General features: G+C 44.6%; 1 protein-coding gene and 1 non-coding gene across 2 annotated transcripts in view; one reads left to right on the top strand and one right to left on the bottom strand.

Annotated features, from left to right (window-relative positions):
• Positions 1 to 20,222, bottom strand: part of LOC100087739 (deleted in malignant brain tumors 1 protein-like) — a 90,859-nt gene that overhangs the window by 12,178 nt on the left and 58,459 nt on the right. Inside the window, exons 14-18 of the mRNA XM_039914357.1 lie at positions 19,785 to 19,814; positions 18,974 to 19,091; positions 17,959 to 18,422; positions 11,595 to 11,912; positions 1,816 to 1,827 (exon numbers count right to left, since the gene is read on the bottom strand). Of these exons, the coding sequence (XP_039770291.1) occupies positions 1,816 to 1,827; positions 11,595 to 11,912; positions 17,959 to 18,422; positions 18,974 to 19,091; positions 19,785 to 19,814 (942 nt within the window). The remainder of the gene's footprint in view (positions 1 to 1,815; positions 1,828 to 11,594; positions 11,913 to 17,958; positions 18,423 to 18,973; positions 19,092 to 19,784; positions 19,815 to 20,222) is intronic.
• Positions 13,888 to 14,025, top strand: LOC114817551. The gene has a single exon (XR_003765414.1). It is a non-coding gene; the product is annotated as a small nucleolar RNA SNORA7 (small nucleolar RNA).

The following is a 20,222-nucleotide window of genomic DNA, read 5'->3' as shown; positions in this document are numbered from 1 at the left end:
CCGAGTATCAGCTTTAGCTAGAATGAATGAGTGATGTCTTGCACACTGGAAACAACAGTTTAGAAAAGAATGGGGAAATTCTTCCTAACAAACCCATATGAACCAAGTAACCATTAGATGCTTGCTACAAACTCTAGAAAGTACAACAGAAAAGAAATGGAATATGGAAAGAAATTATTAGCTTCCCCCTTAAACTGTACATTTTTAGAGAGCAGTGATCCTCTTTTTTTCTTTTTAAGGTATTAGTAAAGTGTTATTATTTGCCAGGCACTGTACCAAATTCCGAGGTAGATACAAACTAACCAGGATGGACAAAGTCGATGTCCCATGTGGGGCTCACAGTCTTAATCCCCATTTTACAGATGAGGTAACAGACACAGAGAAGTGGACTGACTTTTCCGAGGATACACAGCAGACAATTGGAAGAGGCATGATTAGAGCCCAGATCATTTTCCCAGGCCTGTGCTCTTTCCACTAGGTCATGCTGCTTCTCTGAGTCATTAATTCTGTCCAGGGCTTATGCCATGGAGGAGGATGAGGATGATGAAGAAAATGAAGATGATAAACTGCCTTCCTCACATTCCCATGAAATAGATGCAGATTTACTCCCAAGTTATTTTCAGGTTTCTTATGCTAGGAAGTGAAATGGGGAACAAGAAACATTTTTAAAACCTTTATAGTGATGAAGCAAACACTGAGAGCAGAGGACGACTAGAAGACTGCAGCAGAAGGCAGATTGTAAACCCCTCCCCTTCTATTCTCTATCTCCACCTACTCCCTTGGAGAAGCATTAGTGCCCATGGCTTTAACTACCATCTTTATGTGGATGATTCTCACATCTACATCTCCTGCCCTTGTCTCTCTCCTCTGCAGTCTTCCGTATCCACCTGCCTTCGGCACATCTCTATTTAGTTGTCCGGCCAACCATCTGAAAGTTAACATGTTCTCTATTCTTACTCAAACCCTCTCCTCCCCTCCACAGCACCATTCTCCCTTACTCCCAAGTCCATAACCTTGGCGCTATTCTCGACTCATCTCTCTCATTCAACCCACATATTCGATCTGTCTCCAAATCCCGAAGGTTCAACCTTCACAACATCGCTAAAATCTGCCCTTTCCTCTTCATCCAAACTACCACATTAATCCAAGCATTTATCCTATCCCACCTTGATTACAACATCTGTCTCTTTGCCAACCTCTCTACCTCTCCCCATTTCAGTCCATACTTAACTACCCGTTTGATTTTTCTACAAAAGGATTCTGTCCATGTTTCCCCACTCCTCAAGAACCCCCAGTGGTGACCCATCCATTTCCACCTCAAGCAGAAACTCCTTGCCATCGGCTTTAAAGCACTCAATCACCTTGTCTCCTCCTATTTTACCTCCCTGATCTCCTACTACAACCCAGCCTGCATGCTTCCCTTCTCTAATGCTCACCTACTCACTATACCTCGATCTTGTCCGTCTCACTGCCGACTCCTCACCCATGTCCTGCCTCTGATCTGAGATACCACTCCCTCTTCATATCCAACAGTCATTCAATCTCCCCACCTTCAAAGCCTTATTAAATCTCCTCCAAGAGGCCTTCTCTGACTAAGCCCTCATTTCCCCTGTGGAAACAAATGATCCACCACCTTGATGCTGAATAGCACTGAACTCCATCCTAATTTGTTGACCCTGTAAAATGCACCCATTCAGTTCAAATTCCTTAGCCAGTCGAGTCCCCTGACACCGAAGCTAAAGACCCCTAGCAAGTAATAATCTTCCTTGTTGCAGCATCCTAGGCTAGGATTACATTGGGCAACCGTGTTTGAACTCCTGGTAATTCCTGTCAGGAGGGAAGGCTCCTTGGTCTAGCAACAGAAACTCTGCTGGCTCAACAAGGCCTCCAGACAATTGTTAATCCATTGTGCGATTTAAATTAAAATAGCCTTTTGGGCTACCTCCATAACAAACTCAGAGCACTAATGGAAATGCCACTGAGGCAAAAAGAAATGTGAACTTGTAAGGGCAGGTGAGTTGTTAGGGCTGGGAAGTGGATTTGGAGTCATCCTTAAAAACCATGACAGTGGATGAACTCCCCAAGAATGAAGAGGGAGCAAAGCAGAGGACCCAGGAGAAAGCCTCAGGGGCCTCCACAGCTACAAGACACAAAGGAAGGAAGAAAGAGCGGCCAAATTCTACCCGTATTGAAGCTCTTCAAACTGTTGGTTGCAGTGACAAGGGGGCGGTCCATTCCTTTGTAGTGAACCACCCTTCTCATTTACTGCAAGAGAAAGCTAGGACACTAATTTCTTCAAACAGATTCCCCCAGGAAACTTTCCCTAATTATAAAATCCCAAATATGATCTCAGCTCATTTGTCCCACCTCAACACTTCTGCCCTTGCAACCCCCATTTTCTTTGGCCCACATATTCATTCACATACTAAACTATTTAAGCATTTCTTCCTCCTATCTGTAAATTGTAGAGTGTCTGTCTTACCAGTCTAATTGTGAACTCCATGTGGATAGGGATTATGCCTCCTATATCTATGAAATTCTTTGACATGAAACACATACACAGTAGGTAGTCAATAAATTTACTGGCTAGAAAGGGAGCTCCTTATGAGAAAGGATCGTGTCTACCAACTCTATTTATTGCACTGTGTTCTCTCAAGCACTTAGTACAGTGCTCAGCACAAAGTAAGCATTTGATAAATTCCACTGATTAATTAGAGAGAAAATGAGGTAAAACATTCCTTCTATCTCACCCAGAGGAGATCAGCACTTTTGGAAGGTGTAAGCGAGGTAATGCAGCAGCATGTGTACTAAATAATTAATTTATTATATAGGAAACAAATGTCCTTACAAATGATTTGTAGTTCCTATTTGGCAAGTCATATTTCCACATGGGTATTCAGGTGTTCAGATTTCTGAAAGGTTTTCCTTTAACAAAAGAATCATTATGTAGCATTTCTCTCTCTCTCTCTGGAAATCTTGGCTCAATATACCCTCCCTCCTGCCAGAATCTAGTTTTTGTGAGCTTGCCCATCAGCAGGGATAGAGGTTCAGTCAAATAAATGGTATTTATTGAGTGCTTACTTTCATTCATTCAGTTGTATTTTTGAGTGCTTACTGGGTGCAGAGCACTGCACTAAGCACTTATGAGAATACAATACAGCAGTAAGCAAATACATTCCCTGCCCACAGTGAGTTTACAGTCTAGAGGGGGAGACAAACATTAATATAAATAAATTACAGATATGTATATAAGTGCTTTGGGGCTGAAATAGGGGATGAATAAAGGGAGCAACTCAGGGTGATGCAGAAGGGAGTGGGAGAAGAGAAAAGGAGGGCTTAGTCAGGGAATAATAATAATGATGTCATTTGTAATACGCTTACTATGTGCCATACATTGTTCTATGCACTGGGGGTTGGAGGGGATACAGGTAATCAGGTTGTCCCATGTGGGGCTCACAGTCTTGATCCCCATTTTACAGATCTGGTAACTGAGGCCCAGAGAAGTGAAGTAACTTGCCCAAAGTCACACAGCTGACAAGTGGCGGAAACGTGATGAGAACCCATGACCTCTGATTTCCAAGCCAGGGCTCTTTCCGCTGGGCCACACTGCTTTTCATACTGGGAAGACCTTTTGGAGGAGATGTACCTTCAGTAGGCTTTGAAGGAGGGGAGAGTAATTGCCTGTTGGATTTGAGGAGAGAGGGTGTTCCAAGCCAGAGACGGATAAGGGGTCTGCAGTGGGATAGAAGGGATGGCGGAGCAGTGAGAAGGTTAGCATCAGAGGAGTGAAGTGTATGGGGTGGATTATAGTAGGAGAGTAGTGAGATGAGTTAGGAAGGGGCAAGGTGACTGAGTGCTTTGAAGTCCATGGTGAGGAATATTTGTTTAATTCAGTGGAAGTGCAACCACTGGAGTTTCTTGAGGAGTGGGGTAACAAGTCTTGAATGTTTTCATAGAAAAATGATCCCGGCAAGAGAGTCAAGTATGGACTGGAGTTGGGGGAGAAGGAGGCTGGGAGGTCAGCGAGGAGATTGATGCAGTAATCCAGGTGGGATAGGATGAGTGAATGTATTTCCATGGGAGCAGTTTGGATGGAGAGAAAAGGGTAGATTTTAGTGATGTGAAGGTGGGACTGACAGGATTTTGTGCAGAACACTGTTCTAGGATGCAACAAGGGTGGGAAGGGCACCTTTGCATCGTTTTTGACCTAGTTCTGATCTGGGAGATCCCTGGCATGCCATCCTGGTTATAAGTGGGACCAGGTGGTAGTTCCCAGTTTTCCAAAAAGACTTGTAATCAATTATGCCAGGTACCTTAGCAGCCAATTTGCCAGGTAACAGTGAATTTGGGAGTTTAGGAGAAGGTTGTAAAGTGGCTGGGTTATTCACTAAGCTTTAAAAGTGGTAAAAAGATGTACTTTCTTCACAATCCTTTGGCTTCTAATGTAATATTTTACACCGTGTTAGAACAGAGGTAGTCAGTGCCTAGGGATTCTGCCTCTTGACTATTCCTTCTACTCCTCCTCTTCCACTCTTCTGACCTTCTCTTTTTTATATCTGGCACCCCGAGAAGAAGATGAGGTCTGAAGGTGTCAGCATAGGGCAGTAAAGTAAAAGATATTTCCAGGCAGAAGGGATTGTTCTACCTTTCGAAGTCTGTGTGAAGAGCAGAGCTTCTGGGGTCATTGGTGAAGGGGCAACTTCAGACTCAGGACCTGGAGGTAAACAGGGAATTGTCTTTTGTGACTGAAATGGACCATAATGAACAAAGCAAGATTTCTGTCAACAAGGGTTAATAACACCACCAACAATAATAATAAGCACTGGGGGAGATGCAATATAATCAGATCAAACAGTCCTTGCTGCAGATGGGGCTCTAAGAGGGAGGAAGAACAGATATTTATTCTCCATTTTAGCAAATGAGGAAAATGAGACACAAAAGTTAAGCCACGAGAAGAAGCATGGCTTAGTGGAAAGAGCACGGGTTTGGGAGTCAGAGGTCGTGGGTTCTAATCCTGTCTCTGCCACTTATCAACTGTGTGCCTTTGGGCAAGTCGCTTCACTTCTCTGTGACTCAGTTACCTCATCTGGGGATGAAGACTGTGAGCCCCACATGGGGACAACCTGATAAGCTCGTAACTACCCCAGCGCTTAGAACAGTGCTTGGCACATAGTAAGCACCTAACAAATATCATCGTTATTATTAAGCAATTTGCCCCAGGTCACATGGCAGGCAAGAGGCAGAGCTGGTATTAAAACGAAGGTCAAGCAATTAAAAACAAATGAATTGTTTTTCACGAACAATTAGAAGAGAAAGGCAGACATGAGAGCACTAAAATAGCACCTGGATTTTCAATCTGAAGAATTTGAAATTGTCTGTTTCTTTGCCATAGACTAACTGATCCAGCCATCTAACATCCCCCCACCTTATGACCTTCATGGACACACACCTTCACATGCCCAACAACTTGGTCTCATGACCACATGGCCTCTAGCTAGTCCAACTGAACCAACCTAACGGTGCCCTCACTCTGAACACCAGCCTGATCTTGTGGCTTAGGAAGTGTTCACAGATTGGTCAAACTCCTTTTTCTTGTGACCAACTGTTGGGGTGTTCCAACTCCTTGGTCTAAGAGCATATTTTTTCCCTGGGGACCCACACTGACTTTCCAGTCTCCCCAAGTCTGGCCAATGCTGCCCCTCTCCCAGAAAGTGGGGTTCCCAAGGCCCCCGACTCCAGCCAAAGAAAGGACTCGACCATCTGCAACCATCTGGGCTGCTCTGCTCACAATCCATGGGGCCCACTCGTGTGGGAAAGGCACTGCTCCTCCCCCCGGGGTGGCAGGGTTCCCATGATTCCCTGATCTGATCTGTGGCAGGGCTCGACTGTCTGGGCACACCTTCCAAACGTTTATAACGTGGAGGTCACCAACGTGACTTTGGTGGGACTCCTGTAGCTGTTCGTCTGAACTGTGAGGAGCCTGAAATTCTGCTCTCCTTCCTTGTTTGTCATCTTCTATGCCTTTTGTCTCTTGGTTTGCCTCTCCTTTCTTGTCTGTTACCCCTTCCCCCAATCCTCCCCTGTCAACTCATTCTTATAATGTAAGCTCCTTGACGGGCTGGTGCTTAGTAGAGTGTTTTGCACATAGTAAGCGCTAAATACTGTGACTAAGGTCTTAGGTGAACTGCCGGGAAGGCTGTGTATGGGGACCCAGTGCTCTGTCACCAGTGGAGCAATCTGTGAAGCAGCATGGCTTAGTTGATAGAGCACGGACCTGGGAGTCAGAAGGACCTGGGTTCTGATCCCAGCTCTGCCACTGGTCTACTGTGTGACCCTGTGCAAGTCACTGCACTTCTCTGTGCCTCAGTCACCTCATCTGTAAAATGGGGGATATGAGTGTGAGCCCCATGTGAGACTGGGACTGTGTCCAACCTGATGAACTTGTATCTACCCCAGTGCTTAGAACAGTGCTTGGCACATAGTAAGTGCTTAACAAATACCATTATAATTATTATTATTCCAGGTAAAACTACTGAAGAGAAGCATTAAAGTGATTTCTCTCCATCCAAGCTATACAGAGCAAATAATACTCTTGCCCAGAGACTGACTTTGATGGCATCATCTAACAGAGACAGAATTCACTAGACCGAGGAACAGTGGGAACCAAATTTCACTCCAGGAGAAGACATTTAGAAAGGGTGTGAAAGAGAGACCCCTTGACTCCAGGGTGTAAGTACTGGATGAGAATCCTTCAGGAGCAGGTGGTTATCCACCTGCTCTTGGAGACTGGCAAAACCAAAAAAAGAAAGAATCCATCCTGGACAGTCAGATGCTCAGAAGCAGGGAACTAGTCTGGGCAACTGGTCCGTTCTGTGCAGCCCTCTGTCTCCATGAGTCTCTGGAAGATTTGGAACTGAAAATCATGGCTCAGTCCCGAAAAACTACTTGGAGCAGTGGTCTCAAAGTCCACGAAAATCCTATTGTCAAACTCATCCAAATCCCTCAAAACAAATTTCTATAACATGGGAAGTACTTGACCATGTCTAGAAGAACATTAGGCCATGTTCCATAAAAGGGTGATTATTTTTAACTAAAGAGATGGTTCTTTATGGTATTTGTTAAGCACTTACTCTGTGTCAAGCACTTTTGTAGGTGTAAGTTAGGGGTCCCTGTCCCACATGGGTTCACAATCTAAGTAGGAGGAAAAACAGATATTGAATCCCCTTTTTCAGATGAGAAAACTGAGGCACAGAGAAGTTAAGTGTCAAGGTCACACAACAGGCAAGTACCAAAATCAAGATTAGAACCCAAGTCCTCTGAATTCCAGGCCTGGGAACTTTCTATGTCATGCTGCTTCCCAGGCCATGCTGCTTCCCAAAGCAGTCTAGTTCAAATAAGTCATTTTGCTACTCAATTAACCAATAAATCCATAGTATTTCCCCCTTCTGTGTTGCCCTGCCTCACGCCCACCTCCCCACTGCACTTAGGTACATACCCGTGATTTGCTTATTTGTATTAATGTCAGTCTCCCCTTGCTAGACTGGAAGCTCTCTGTGGGCAGGGAATGCAACTGCTATATTGTGTTATACTCTCCCAAATGCTCAGTACAGTACTCTGCACAGAGGAAGTGCTCAGTAAATACAAATGATTGATTGATTATTTGTGAGCTCCTAAAGGGTGCCATGCATTGTGCTATAGCCTGGGGAGAGTAATAGAATTAGTAATTCTCAAGGAATTTATTCTCTAATTAGGAAGTCATTCAGTAAAGTATATTAAATGTAGGAGGAAATAATAGATTATCTGAGCTAAATATTAAAAAGTGACAGGTGGCATGAAAATGTTGTTTTGCTTTGGGGAGATTGGAGCTTTTTGGTGAGGGATGCTGGAGAGAATATATCTAAAAGGCTTTTAAGGGGGGAAAGATCAATCAGTGGTATTCACTGAGTGCTTACTCTGTGCTGAGCATTGTACTAAGCCCTTGAGAAATAATGTTAGTATTTGTTAAGCGCTTACTATGTGCTGAGCACCGTTCTAAGCACTGGGGTAGATACAAGGGAATCAGGTTGTCCCACGTCGGGCTCACAGTCTTCATCCCCATTTTACAGATGAGGGAACTGAGGCCCAGAGAAGTTAAGTGACTTGTCCAAGGTCACACAGCTGACAAGTGGAAGATCTGGGATTAGAACCCACGACCTCTGACTCCCAAGCCCAGGCTCTTTCCACTGAGCCACGCTGCTTCTCTACAGTTATACAGTACAGAAAGTACCGTTATAACAGAGTGAGTAGAGATGGTCTCTGCCCACAAGGAGCTTACAGACTAGAGAAGATCTAGGGAAGATCTATTGTCTATCTGATAAGGAGGAGGAGGGAGTTGGCATTATTCTTGGTGTTATCCTTGACTCTCTCTCTCTCTCATTCAACCCACATATTCAGGTACAGTGACTAGGCTTGTTTGACAGGAACAAAGGCTGCAAGCTAGTATAATGGAAAAGGAGAGATGACATGCAGGAGGGAGGGAGTTGGTTGAGTGCCTTAAAATTAAATTGGCAGAAATTTCTACCTGATACCAAGAGGAATGGGTAATCACTGGAAAGGATTTTGAGGGGCAGAGAAACGTGGGCAGAATGTCATTTTAGAGAAAATGATGTGGCCAGGAGAGTAAACCTTAGATTTGGCGTTGGGAGAGAAGAGACCAAAGGAAAAAAAGATTAATGAGGATGCTGATGCAATAGTCGAGCTGGGATGACCAGTGACTGGGCAAGTGTGGGAGCTATTTGGTTGGAGGAAAATCCTGAGAATTTCTTGGAGAAAAGTTTACAGGATCTGGCAACAGGTGGGAATCAAAAGAAAGGAGTCAAGATGGTTTCACTGTTAAGGGTTTGAGAAACAGGGAGGATAGTGGTGTGATATGAACCCGTCAATGGGCAGAGATTGCCTCTGTTGTCGAATTGTACATTCCAAGCACTTAGTACAGTGCTCTGCACATAGTAAGCACTCAAATACTATTGAATGAATGAACGATGGGGAAGTGTGGTGGAGGAGAAAATTTATGAGTCAGTTTTGGACATATTAATTTGAGGTGCTGGTGAAACACACGTATAGGGATGTCCTAGAGACAGGATGATTGTCAGATTGCAGAGAAGGAGAGAGGTCAGTGTGAGTGAGGTCTATTTGGGAATCATCATCATCATAATAATAATTACAGTATTTGCGAAGCACTTACTAAGTGCCAAGCACTGTTCTAAGCCCCGGGGTAGATACAAGGTAAGCACTTTGTCCCACGTGGGGCTCATGGTCTTAATCCCCATTTTACAGATGAGGCAATTGAGGCACAGAGAAGTTAAGTGACTTGCCCAAGGTCACACAGCAGACAGGTGGCAGAGGTGGGATTAGAACCCATGTCCTCTGACTCCCAAGCCCGGGCTCTTTCCCCTAAGCCACGCTGCTTCTCAGTGCTCTGCATAGAGGTGATGGTTGAAACCCTGGTAGTAGCTGAACTCCTTAAGGCAGTAAGTGTCCCAGAACAGAGCATTGTGGTACACCCATCGTTAGGCTGTGGGAGATAGAGGAGAAGCCAGTGAAAGAGACCAAGAAAGATCATGTGGAGAGGTAAGAGGAGAACAAGAAAGAACTGTGTTAGATAAACCAAGGTTAGATAGCATTTCTGGGAGGGGTAAGTGGTCTACAGTGTCAAAGATAGTCAAAGAGGTTCAGGAAGATGAGGATGGGATAAAGTCTGTGAGATTTGGTAGGAAAGAGACCATAGGTGACCTAGGAGAGAGTGGGGTCAATGGAATTAATAATAATGTTGGTATTTGTTAAGCACTTACTATGTGCTCTTCTAATTGCTGGGTAGATACAAGATAATTAAGTTGCCCCACGTGAAGCTCACAGTCTTAATCCCCATTTTCCAGAGGAGGTAACTGAGGCACCGAGAAGTTAAGTGACTTGCCCAAAGTCACACCGCTGACAAGTGGCGGAGGAGGATTAGAACCCATGACCTCTGACTCCTAAACCCGGGCTCTTTCCACTGAGCCACGCTGCTTCTCATAAGGTTTGTGAAGGGTCAAGGAAGGAGTTGGAGAAGAGGTTGTAGAGGCAGGGGGTGTTTACCCTCCATTCCAGGAGTTTGGACAAGAATGAGAGGAGCATGATGGGATTAAACGGTTCCAGTCCCTCAATCTCTTAAACTAAGGAATGTCTAAGTAGCTAAACTAGCTAGACGGACTTAGCTAAAAACAAAATGAAGCTAATCAGAAACTTCCTTCTACCTGAAGACCTGGTTATTGGTAAGGAGAGAAGAATCACCTGTCAACCCGGTTCTCTCCGGGAACCTTAATTTCAATGTATCTTTATTTACATTAATGTCTCTCTCCTCCTCTAGACTGTAAACTCCTTGTAGGCAGGGAATATATCTACCTAAACAGTTGCATTGTACTCACCAGGGCCCTTAGGGTAGTGCTCTGCACGCAATAAACACTCACTAAATACCATTGACTGACTGATTTAAGGAGACAATTTTAAACATAAACAGTACCAGAAAGACTGGACTTTAGAGAAAGAAGAAAGCTATGAGCCTAAATTACTGACATTGGCATCTTCACTGAGTCCACAGATGTATGCAAAGTGGCCACTGTGGAAGAGAGGGAGATCACATGGATGGATTTCCCAGGTGGTGGTGGATTGGGAGTCCAGGGTTGTCATGATTCTGCCCCTGTTTATTTTTTATGGTATTTGTTAAGCACTTACTATGTTTCAAACACTCTTCCGAGCACTGGGATAGGTATAACTTCATTAGGCCAGACACAGTCCCTGCCCCACATGGGCTCACAGACTAAGTATGAGGGAGAACAGATATCTCCATTTTACAATTGAGGAAGCTGAGTCACAGAGAGGTTAAGTGGCTTGCCCAAGGTCACACAGCAAGCAATTGGCAGAGCCGGAATTAGAACCTGGGTCTTTCTGACTCCCGGGTCTTTTCACTAGGTCATGTTGCTTTTCTCTTGTTGGTTCACAAAGAGCAGCAGTCAAGCCCTCCCAGAATATTCCTGTTCAGTATGCTGCCCAGGGCCATGCTGAGGATGAACCGCTTTTCTGATGCCACTGGAAAATTTAGTTTGAGCTATTTGTCCTGCCTCTTGTCAGTGAAGAGCTTCATGAATATGGAAGCTGTTCCCTCTATCCTCCTTTCCAGCCCTGTGCTGGTGGTAGGGGAAGGCACATGAAGCAGATGCTAGAGGCCAAAGTCTAGTTTCCATCATTCCTCTCTCCAATTCTGGAGAAACTACGTGGAGTAGGAAGTGGGAGTGAGCACCAGAGATGAAGGCAAAATTGGGAAGTCCAGCCACTGACTCTCACTCTCGTATCCAGACAGCTAGATGTGAGCATCGGGGGGAAGTGTCGCTCAAAAACATACTCCTACCTGGTGACGTGGTTACTGCTGCATCTTCTGACATACCTGTTTGTGAGGAGAGAAGAAACGTGTTATCGCAGCCAGCTCCTGTTAGCCTGATCTCCATGCATCTTGAGGGGATGAATTTGAATTTACATGGTCTGGCAAGATTAGATTTTTGAGAGAGGAAGGAGGTACGCACCTGAGCAGATGACACTGGCATCTTCATCATGACCGCAGTTGTGTGCCAACCAGCCGCTGTGAGGGCACTGGGTGAGGTGACTTTCATTCCCAAGACAGTGCACATTATCCAGCAGGATCTCGCCTGAACCCGGTCCAAAGCGGGCCCCTCCGGGGGCGGAAACCGCTCCCCCACACCAGAGCTGCTGGCATACCACCTCCGCTTCATTCAGATCCCAAAAGTCATCACACACCGTTCCCCACATCCCGTCGTGATAAACTTCGACGCGGCCTGAGCATCTCCCGGTGCCGTTTGCCAGGCGCAGAGACTGCGGGTTTCCTGGGGGCACAGACAAAGTCTCGGTTAGTGAGAGAAGCCTGCTCCTGTATCTCCCACTGGGGGTGGAATTTCACTCTAGCCTCACTTGGGCCCTTTTTTCCTAACTTCCCCTCCCCGATTCCATTGCATTCTTGGCTTCCTTGTCCACACTTGCCCCCTTGTCTCCCTGGTGGTCCAAGTAAATCATGAGTACACACACGTAAACGGTGACTGATCTATATGTCAGAGTTGCCTAATGGGCATCTAAGTATTAGGAAGGAATCAAGCTTTTGGAGGAATTGAGAGGGCTTTGAATGTAAGGAGAGCCGTGGTCCGCTGTCTAGTCTCTAAATGAAATTCATAATAATGATCATATTTATTAGACTCTTAACTCCTTGCAAAGTATTGTGCTCACCACTGTGATTCAAAGACAAGTAGATTGAACACAATACCTGTCCTGCATGGCACAAGTTTTAATAGAGGGACGGAGAATAGTCGTAGTAATAGTGCTGGGAGAGAATCCACAGGTGGGAATTAGACAGGGTCCCGGTCCCTTGGGGGATCACAATCTAAGCTACCTTATCCCCATTTTGCAGATGAATACTGAGACATGCTTGTGGCTTCGCAGCAGGCAATGGTAGAGCTGGGATTAGCATCCAGTCCTCTCCATTTCCAGTCCTGTGCTCTTTCCAGTAATAATAATAATGATGGTATTTGTTAAGCGCTTACTATGTGCCAAGCACTATTCTAAGCGCTGGGGTAGATGTAAGGTTATCAGGTTGTCCCTCTTAGGGCTCACAGTCTTAATTCCCATTTTACAGTTGAGGTAACAGGCCCAGAGAAGTCAAGTGACTTGGCCCAGGTCACACAGCTGACAAGAGGCAGAGTCGGAGGATTAGAACCCATGACCTCTGATTCCCTCAAGCCCGTGCTCTCTCCACTAAGTCACGCAAGATGCCTTCCGCGCCTCCACAAGCTCAGAAGCTTATTGAGTTCACTTTTCTCATCTACGTGAGCGTGGGTTCAGAATTTTGAAGGACAGAGGATCACCATGTCATTTAAAGTAGCTCTCGCTGATCCAGGGAAGAAATGCAGGTATGTTTGCTGCCTCCTGTCCCAGTTGTGACATCCCATACTTCATCACTCGTCTAATAGGGACACCCCCTAGATTATAAGACTCCTGAGGGACAAGGACTGTGTTTAATTCCCACATGTGTAGTCTCTCCCATGGCCTAGTAAGGTTCTCTGCAGATGGTAAGAACTTAATTAATACTAACGTTACTAATAAATTCCATTGCCACCCACCCTCTTTTTAAGTTGTGCCATAATCCCCAGAGATGAAGATGTCTGGCTTCCAGATTGCCGCGGGCACCGATTGAGACTGGATTAGGTTGCCTTCAGTTTTCTTAGCAGTCCAAATCTTAGCTGGCAAATTGTTCTCATAGTTTGGGGTCACTGACATCTCCTTTTCTCTACATCAGTTTCCAAAGCCTGTTGATGTAAGTTCCTAGGGGGCAGAGATTGGTACTGCTAACTCTTTGGCACTCTTCCAAGCACTTAATACAGTGCTTTGCACACAGTAGGTGCTCATTAATAGCTCCTATTCATAATAATTGATTTGAGAAATGGACCCCATCCCAGCTAAAATCCATTCTTCCTTTTTTTTTAATCTGTTAAGTGCTTACTTTGTGCCAAACACTGTACTAGGCATCAGGAAAGATGTAAGATAATAAGGTTGGGACACAGTCCCTGTCCCACGTGGCCTATCTAAGTAGGATTTAAACCCCATTTTACAGATGAGGAAACTGAGGCACAGATAAGTGAAGTGTTTTACCCAAGGTCACACAACATTAAAGTGGTAGAGACGGGATTGGAATGTAGGTCCTCTGACTCCCAAGCCTGGGATCTTTCCAATAGACCGCGCTGCTTTGTCTCTTGATTTCCTTTAACTGTACCAGGGTCATCGTACGGATTAAAGAAAATCCGATACTCTTATCCCCTCTCTGGGTCGCCCCTGGAGAGTTTCCAGTCCTCTACCAGTCTCGGCTTCGGGAGGGAGAGTCGAGCAGAGGCCTATCCATTCCATTCCTAGTTTGGGCAGTGGCTAGCGAGTGGCAGGCCATCTGTTACAAGTCAAAACTCACCCATGCTGGGCAGCAGCGGCCTGGGAGAGACTTGAGGGCGGAGACTAGAGTTTACTGCGTGGAAGGCGGCAGTGGGAAACCGCTTCCATATTTTTACCAAGAAAACTCGATGGATACACTACCAGAACGATTGCGGATGGAGAGCGGAGCGTTCTGGGAGAGATTTGTCCATAGTGTGGCTACGGGTCGTAAATGACTCGACGGCAGTAGACAAGACAAGACACCTTTATACCGTTTTGAGCGTATTACTTCATTCTCTACACTTAACTTTAAATTAGTTGTTTGGAGCATTTGGGTTTTCCTCTAAGATGTATTTGGGCGGGTAAAGTCAAGCCACATGTATTGCCAGTGGTGTTCAGCATAACCCTCTCAAGAGCCTGGCAGGGTTTGCTGTTCTATCAATAAGGTTTGCAAATAGTCCATTTCCTCTATTGCAATTACAATGATAAATTTATCTCCTAATCTGATCAGCAAACAGTCAAGGACTAACTCTGAATGTAAACATGACCTTGGCTCATTTGATTCCTGCTCCTTGTAGATTTTTGTGGGTGAACATTACCCCAGAGGAACTGGGCAGCTCCGACTCCCTGTAACCATAAGGTAAACTTCCTAGTCTATCCTAGTTCTTCCTCCAGGTTCCCCTGTAAAAACATTTTGACTTCTGATTTCCCTATTAGACTGCAAGTTTTTGCATCTGTTGAGAGTTTAGCACAGTGGTTAGCATTTGATAGGTCCTCAATAAATGCTGTTGATTGATTGAGTGATTAGCCCTTTTCTTTGTACTTTGCAATTTGCACCTCTAAGGTTACATAATACTATATTTGAAATACCTACTCACCTAATGGCAGATGATGCGTCTGCTCTGCATCTACTCTTGATGAAAGTTGAGTTTTCAAAGGTTATTATCATGGAAAAATTAAAATAGTTAATTGACAATGAGGAAACATCTCAGAATGAATTAACGGGACCATATTTTTAATCTGAGCATGAGGCCAAACTGGAGGTGGAAAATAGAAGGGCAAAAAGAAGAGGAAATGGAGGAAAAGTGAAGGGGAAAAGAGAAAATGAAGGAGAGGAATAATAGTTACAATAATGATAATGTTTGATAATGATAATGATAACAGTGTTTGTTAAGTGCTTACCATGTGTCAAGCACTGTATTAAGTACTGGGGGAGATACACGATAATCATTTTTTTTCCACCTAGTGGTATTTGTTAAGCACTTACTATGTCCGAGGAATTGTACTAAGTGCTGGGGCATAAACAAGCAAGTCAGGTTGGATGTACTTCATGCCCCACATGGGGTTCACAGTCTTAATCCCAATTTTACAGATGAGGTAACTGAGGCACAGAGAAGTTATGTGACTCCCCCAGTGTCATCCATCAGACAAGGGGTGGAGGCCGGATTAGAGCCCAGGTACTTCTGACTCCCAGCCCCTTGCTCTATCTACTAGATCACAATGCTTTTCTTGGACACATGGGGCTCACGATCTCAGTGAGAGAGGGAAGGGAGTAAAAGAGGGAAAAAAGGTTAAAGTGGAAAATGAGGAGAAGATGAAAAAAAGGAGGAACAGGAAAGAAACAGGGACAAAGAGAAAGGTCAAAGTGGCTTTTCCCTCCCCGTCATGCCATCTTCTCTTCCACCTCTGAATCCACAGCTGCCACAGGAATTTCTGTCACTTTCACTGGGTACTGTATTATATCAGATTATCTTGTATGTTTCCTAGGCTTTGAACACATGGGAAGCACTTCACACACCCACATAATTATTATTATAATAGTAATATACTATTATAGTAGGCTATACCATCATATTATATTAACATAAAATTATAATGCATAGATATAATAAGAAGAATTATAAGCAGATGCATGGCTTCACGCATATCCCCTTTCCAGGACGAAGGGGTGAGGAGAGGTGGCTATGGCTACTCTTCTCACCCCAGAAATTTTGAGGTGAAACTGATAGTTCTAATCCCTTGTTGCTAGTCCTGTAGAACAATGTCCCCCTCAACTCCATAGAGCCAGCATTCCTGGAATGAGTTCTATATCATGCCCTACTTTCCCCTCTCGATGTAGCTTGATTTTTGCTGACCAGCCTTGTTCTTCAAGAAAATTATTTTCACTAGAGTTCAGACATACCGACTGATGTTAAATGTTCAGTGTCTAAGGAAAAATGAAGAAGTCAATTGCCATGGGATTAAATGGAAACTTGGATGATTGAAACAAAAGGAAAATACCTAATTCTTGAAAAGCTTGAATGTTGGTAAGTATTCTGAAATCAGCCATTTGAATCACTGTACAGCATACACTATCCCAAGCCAGACCTTTGAGAAAGCTACCCACTTCACCACCTGAATCATTTTTCCAACTGTGAGTCAGCGTTGTTGGAATTAGCTTGGGATCTTTTGCATCCCTTCCATTCCAGCTGTTTGATTGGGAGACGATCTAACAAGAATACAAGCGTAAAGTGGTATGGGAGATAAAACAGAGGCACAAACTTACCTGAGAGTGTCGGAAAAGGATATTCAGTGTCTGTTAATGTATAAAGAACATAAGTATTATTAGAGAGGTTTCATTAAATGATTCAAAGACAGAAGTGGTTGTGAGTTCTACTCTGTCATAAAGAATATCAAAAAGACCTATTTGCTATGCCTTAAAATTCCTATTCAACTAATGACCTAATTATTTTACTGGGAGCTGAAACTATGTACAGTAAATAGTATCTATAATGGAGCAAATTTTGGGGAAGAAGCTATGACTTCAGAAAAATTAAATGTTTAGGCAGTACTACTCAAAATGAACTTTTGACAGGGCTTGATCAGGATCTCTAATTGAATTCAGAACACAAAGCCAGCTTTCAGTTCCTCTTTTTTTTCTAATTCTGCTTAATCTATGTCTTAAGAGAACTACAAATTCAAGGGATTTGTAGTATATGACTTTTTAGATGCACATTAGAATGCTCTGTTAGAGGTAATTTTGTTTAGAGAAAGAATATCATCAAATCTTTGACAGTCAATCTGTTCAGCCCATGAGAGGGAACTCAATATCGGAATTCTGTTAACAGAAGGATTCTCCATTCTTCCTCACTAGTGACTTTGGAGAATCTAGCAGAATTTCTGTGGTTTGGAACTCTCCATTAGAGGACCGATACTGCTGTGTTCTCCAACACATCAGTTCACGAGCTGGTAAAAGTGGGATGAGAACTTCCCAAGCCTGACGTGTATAGCTCTGGGGGAGAGTGGTAGCTTTTCCCTGTGGATGAACATCCTATCAGGCTCCACCTTTCTGTTTTTGCTGTCTCACCTCCTCTCTTCCCACTTCTCCCCTCCTACCAGGAAGTAAGGGTCCCCGCTGTGACTTCTGCCATGGCCTGGAAGATGACTTCTTGCAAATTGCTAGGCCCCAGGAGGCTGAGGGTCAACGATCCATTTCCATTCTGACTTTTCTCCTTAATAATAATAATGATAACAATAATGGTATTTGTTAAGCACTTGCTATGTGCCAGGCACCGTACTAAGCGATGGGGTGGATAGAAAGAAGCAAATCGGGTTGAACACAGTCCCTGTGCTGCTTGGGGCTCGCACTTTCAATCCCCATTTTGCAGGTGAGGTAACTGAGGCACAGAGAAGTTAAATGACTCACCCAAGGTCACACAGCAGACAAGTGGCAGAGCTGGGACTAGAACCCATGACCTTCTGACTCGCAGGCCTATGATCTATCCATTATACTATGCTGCTTTTCTGCTTAAGTGCTTCACTGCTTCAACCAACACAGTAACGGTTTCAATAGCCGCTCCATTGCCTTGTAGCAATTGTGATGGGTTTGGAATAGCCCCACAGGGCCACCGGGCCACGGGGCCACTGATATGATGAATCTGAAATTCATTAGGGATAGCTGATTACAGAGGAAGTATAAATTACCTGTACAGATGACGCTGGCATCCTCTCCATGGCCACAGTTGTGTAGAGACCACCCAGAATGGGGACATTGTCCCAGGGAGCTTTCTCTTCCCGTACAATAAACATTATCCAGGAAAATCTCTCCTGAACCGTCACCAAAATGGGCCTCCTCTGGGGCTGAAATAGCCTGTCCACAGCGCAGTTGCCGGCAGACCACTTCCGCTTCATTCATATCCCAGTGATCATCACAGACCTTGCCCCATTTGCCCTGAAAGTAAACTTCAACACGTCCAGAACATCTGCTGGAACCATTTACTAGTTTCAGCTGTGGCCAGGCTTTTAAGGTACAAGCAGAGAATGTATTAGTGTAAGAAGATAAACTAGGAGAGTTTTTTCGCTCTACACCTGTGAAACCTGGTCTTTCACTGATCAGGGTCTCAGATCTAATCTCTTTCCCAGTGAGGACGAATGGAAAGGGACTCTGGCTACAGAGACCCTTAAAAGAGTAGAGAAATTGGATGTCTTCTGCTTCCATTTCCCTCTCATTCTTCCAGACTCAAACCCGGTCACACAAATCAGCGAAACTGGTCCTTTATAGACACCGGAGAAAAGCGATATGGCATCTCTTCTAAAAGACAAAAATCCCCCAGCCCCTCCGAAGTCTAGGAATCCGCTCATAGGGATGTTTGCCCAGGAAGGGTCATCATAGATGGACTTACTATCTGTCACAGGTGTTGAGATCACAGAGCCTACAAATAATAAGGAAAATAATATAGTTATTATTAAATTGTCTTCCCTATCATTCTTTCAATTTGAAGTCTGGAAATGTATCATTTAGTCTAGCATCATGCAAAATGGTGTTATCCATTTCTTCCACACATTTAAAATGGAAGCCATATTGCTGCCTGGGTAATGACCTCTCAGTGCTCCATCTGAGATGGGGATAGAGGGGGTCCCCAGCAGAGACTGCCCAGGAAAGTGAGGGGTTCTTGGCATAAATACACTGTGGGTATTCTGCCATCTGTAGCAGCCCTACCTTGTGGAGGAGTCAAACAGTTGTGAAACTATTCTGGAGGACGGAAGGGTCCAGAAGGTGGTCTTTCCTGCTTCAGACACCTGTCTGAGCTGTCGCTGCCTCAGCCCCAAACTGTCTCCTGTAGGAAACAGTCCAAAGTGGAAGGGGCAGTGCCAGGAAATCCAGCACCACAGAAGGCTGCAGTGGCTAGGCAAGGTGAGTCTACTGCTGCTTCATGTCTTTGGGGTTCTCTCCTCCCATGTCTGCTCTCTCCCTATGGGTCTCTATTTCTAAATGTCCCTGTCTTTGTGGGCATCTCTGTCTAGGCCCCATCTGGGGAAAATCTGGGCCTTTCTGCCAGCAGATTCAAGACAGATCAGAGCGGTGAGGGGATAGCTTTTTTTCTTTTGTAAAATTTGATAAGAGAATGTTAAATTGGACATCTCAGAACCAGATGAAGCCTCAGAGAATCACTTAATACAGTACTCTGCACACGATTGATCGATTGGGAAGGCCTAAGAAATGTACTTAGCCTCCATTTCACCAGACTTGTCCCTTAAAAAAGTTATTTGAGCTTTAGAAAATGTTTCTGAATGACCCAAAAGAGAGCGTGGAATTGTTGCGCTATAACCAATTCTCTTCCTCTCTGTCCCTCTCGGTCCTTTCATCCTTCGCTGTCCCTCTGTTCCTCTCTGACCCAGGGGACGGCCTCGTTCTTCCGTCAGTGATGCCTGAATACCTACCCCAAACTCTCAGCATAAGGCTCTGCACACAAGAGATGCACAATAGATTCCTTTGAATGAAAAACAGATTGCAAATGAAAGGATCTTACCAGCTGGTTCTGGAGTAACATGCTCATATTCTGGTAAAGAAAGAATGAGAACATTGAGCCCACTGCAAAGTCACTAAATGTGAAATACGTTTAAATAACCATGATGCCTGGCACAGTTAGAACTTTACCCAAGAAAGTATCTAAAGCCTGCTACCTCCATTCCAATATGCAAGATCATACATTCACCACAGTCTCTAGAGAATCTCGAATGGCAGTACTGTGGGGTCCCAAGGCTCGATAGCCAGATCAAAACTGGGAAAAGGGAGAAATCAATCCTTCCTCGTTTGAATTGGAAGGCTGAGAGGTACCTCAAGGGTTCATGTAACCTTCTCCCTGCCAGGGCCGACTTCGGACATTTAGCTACCTAGAGGTAGGAAAAAGATGCTACTCCCTCCCTGGGCCAGCCTTTCTGAGTCATGTTTTTGGGTAGGGATTGTC

This window comes from Ornithorhynchus anatinus, chromosome 16, assembly GCF_004115215.2.
Source record: "Ornithorhynchus anatinus isolate Pmale09 chromosome 16, mOrnAna1.pri.v4, whole genome shotgun sequence".
NCBI classification, from domain to species: Eukaryota; Metazoa; Chordata; class Mammalia; order Monotremata; family Ornithorhynchidae; genus Ornithorhynchus; species Ornithorhynchus anatinus.
The sequence above is the reverse complement of the archived record's forward strand: the minus strand, read 5'-3'. Positions and strand labels throughout refer to the sequence as shown.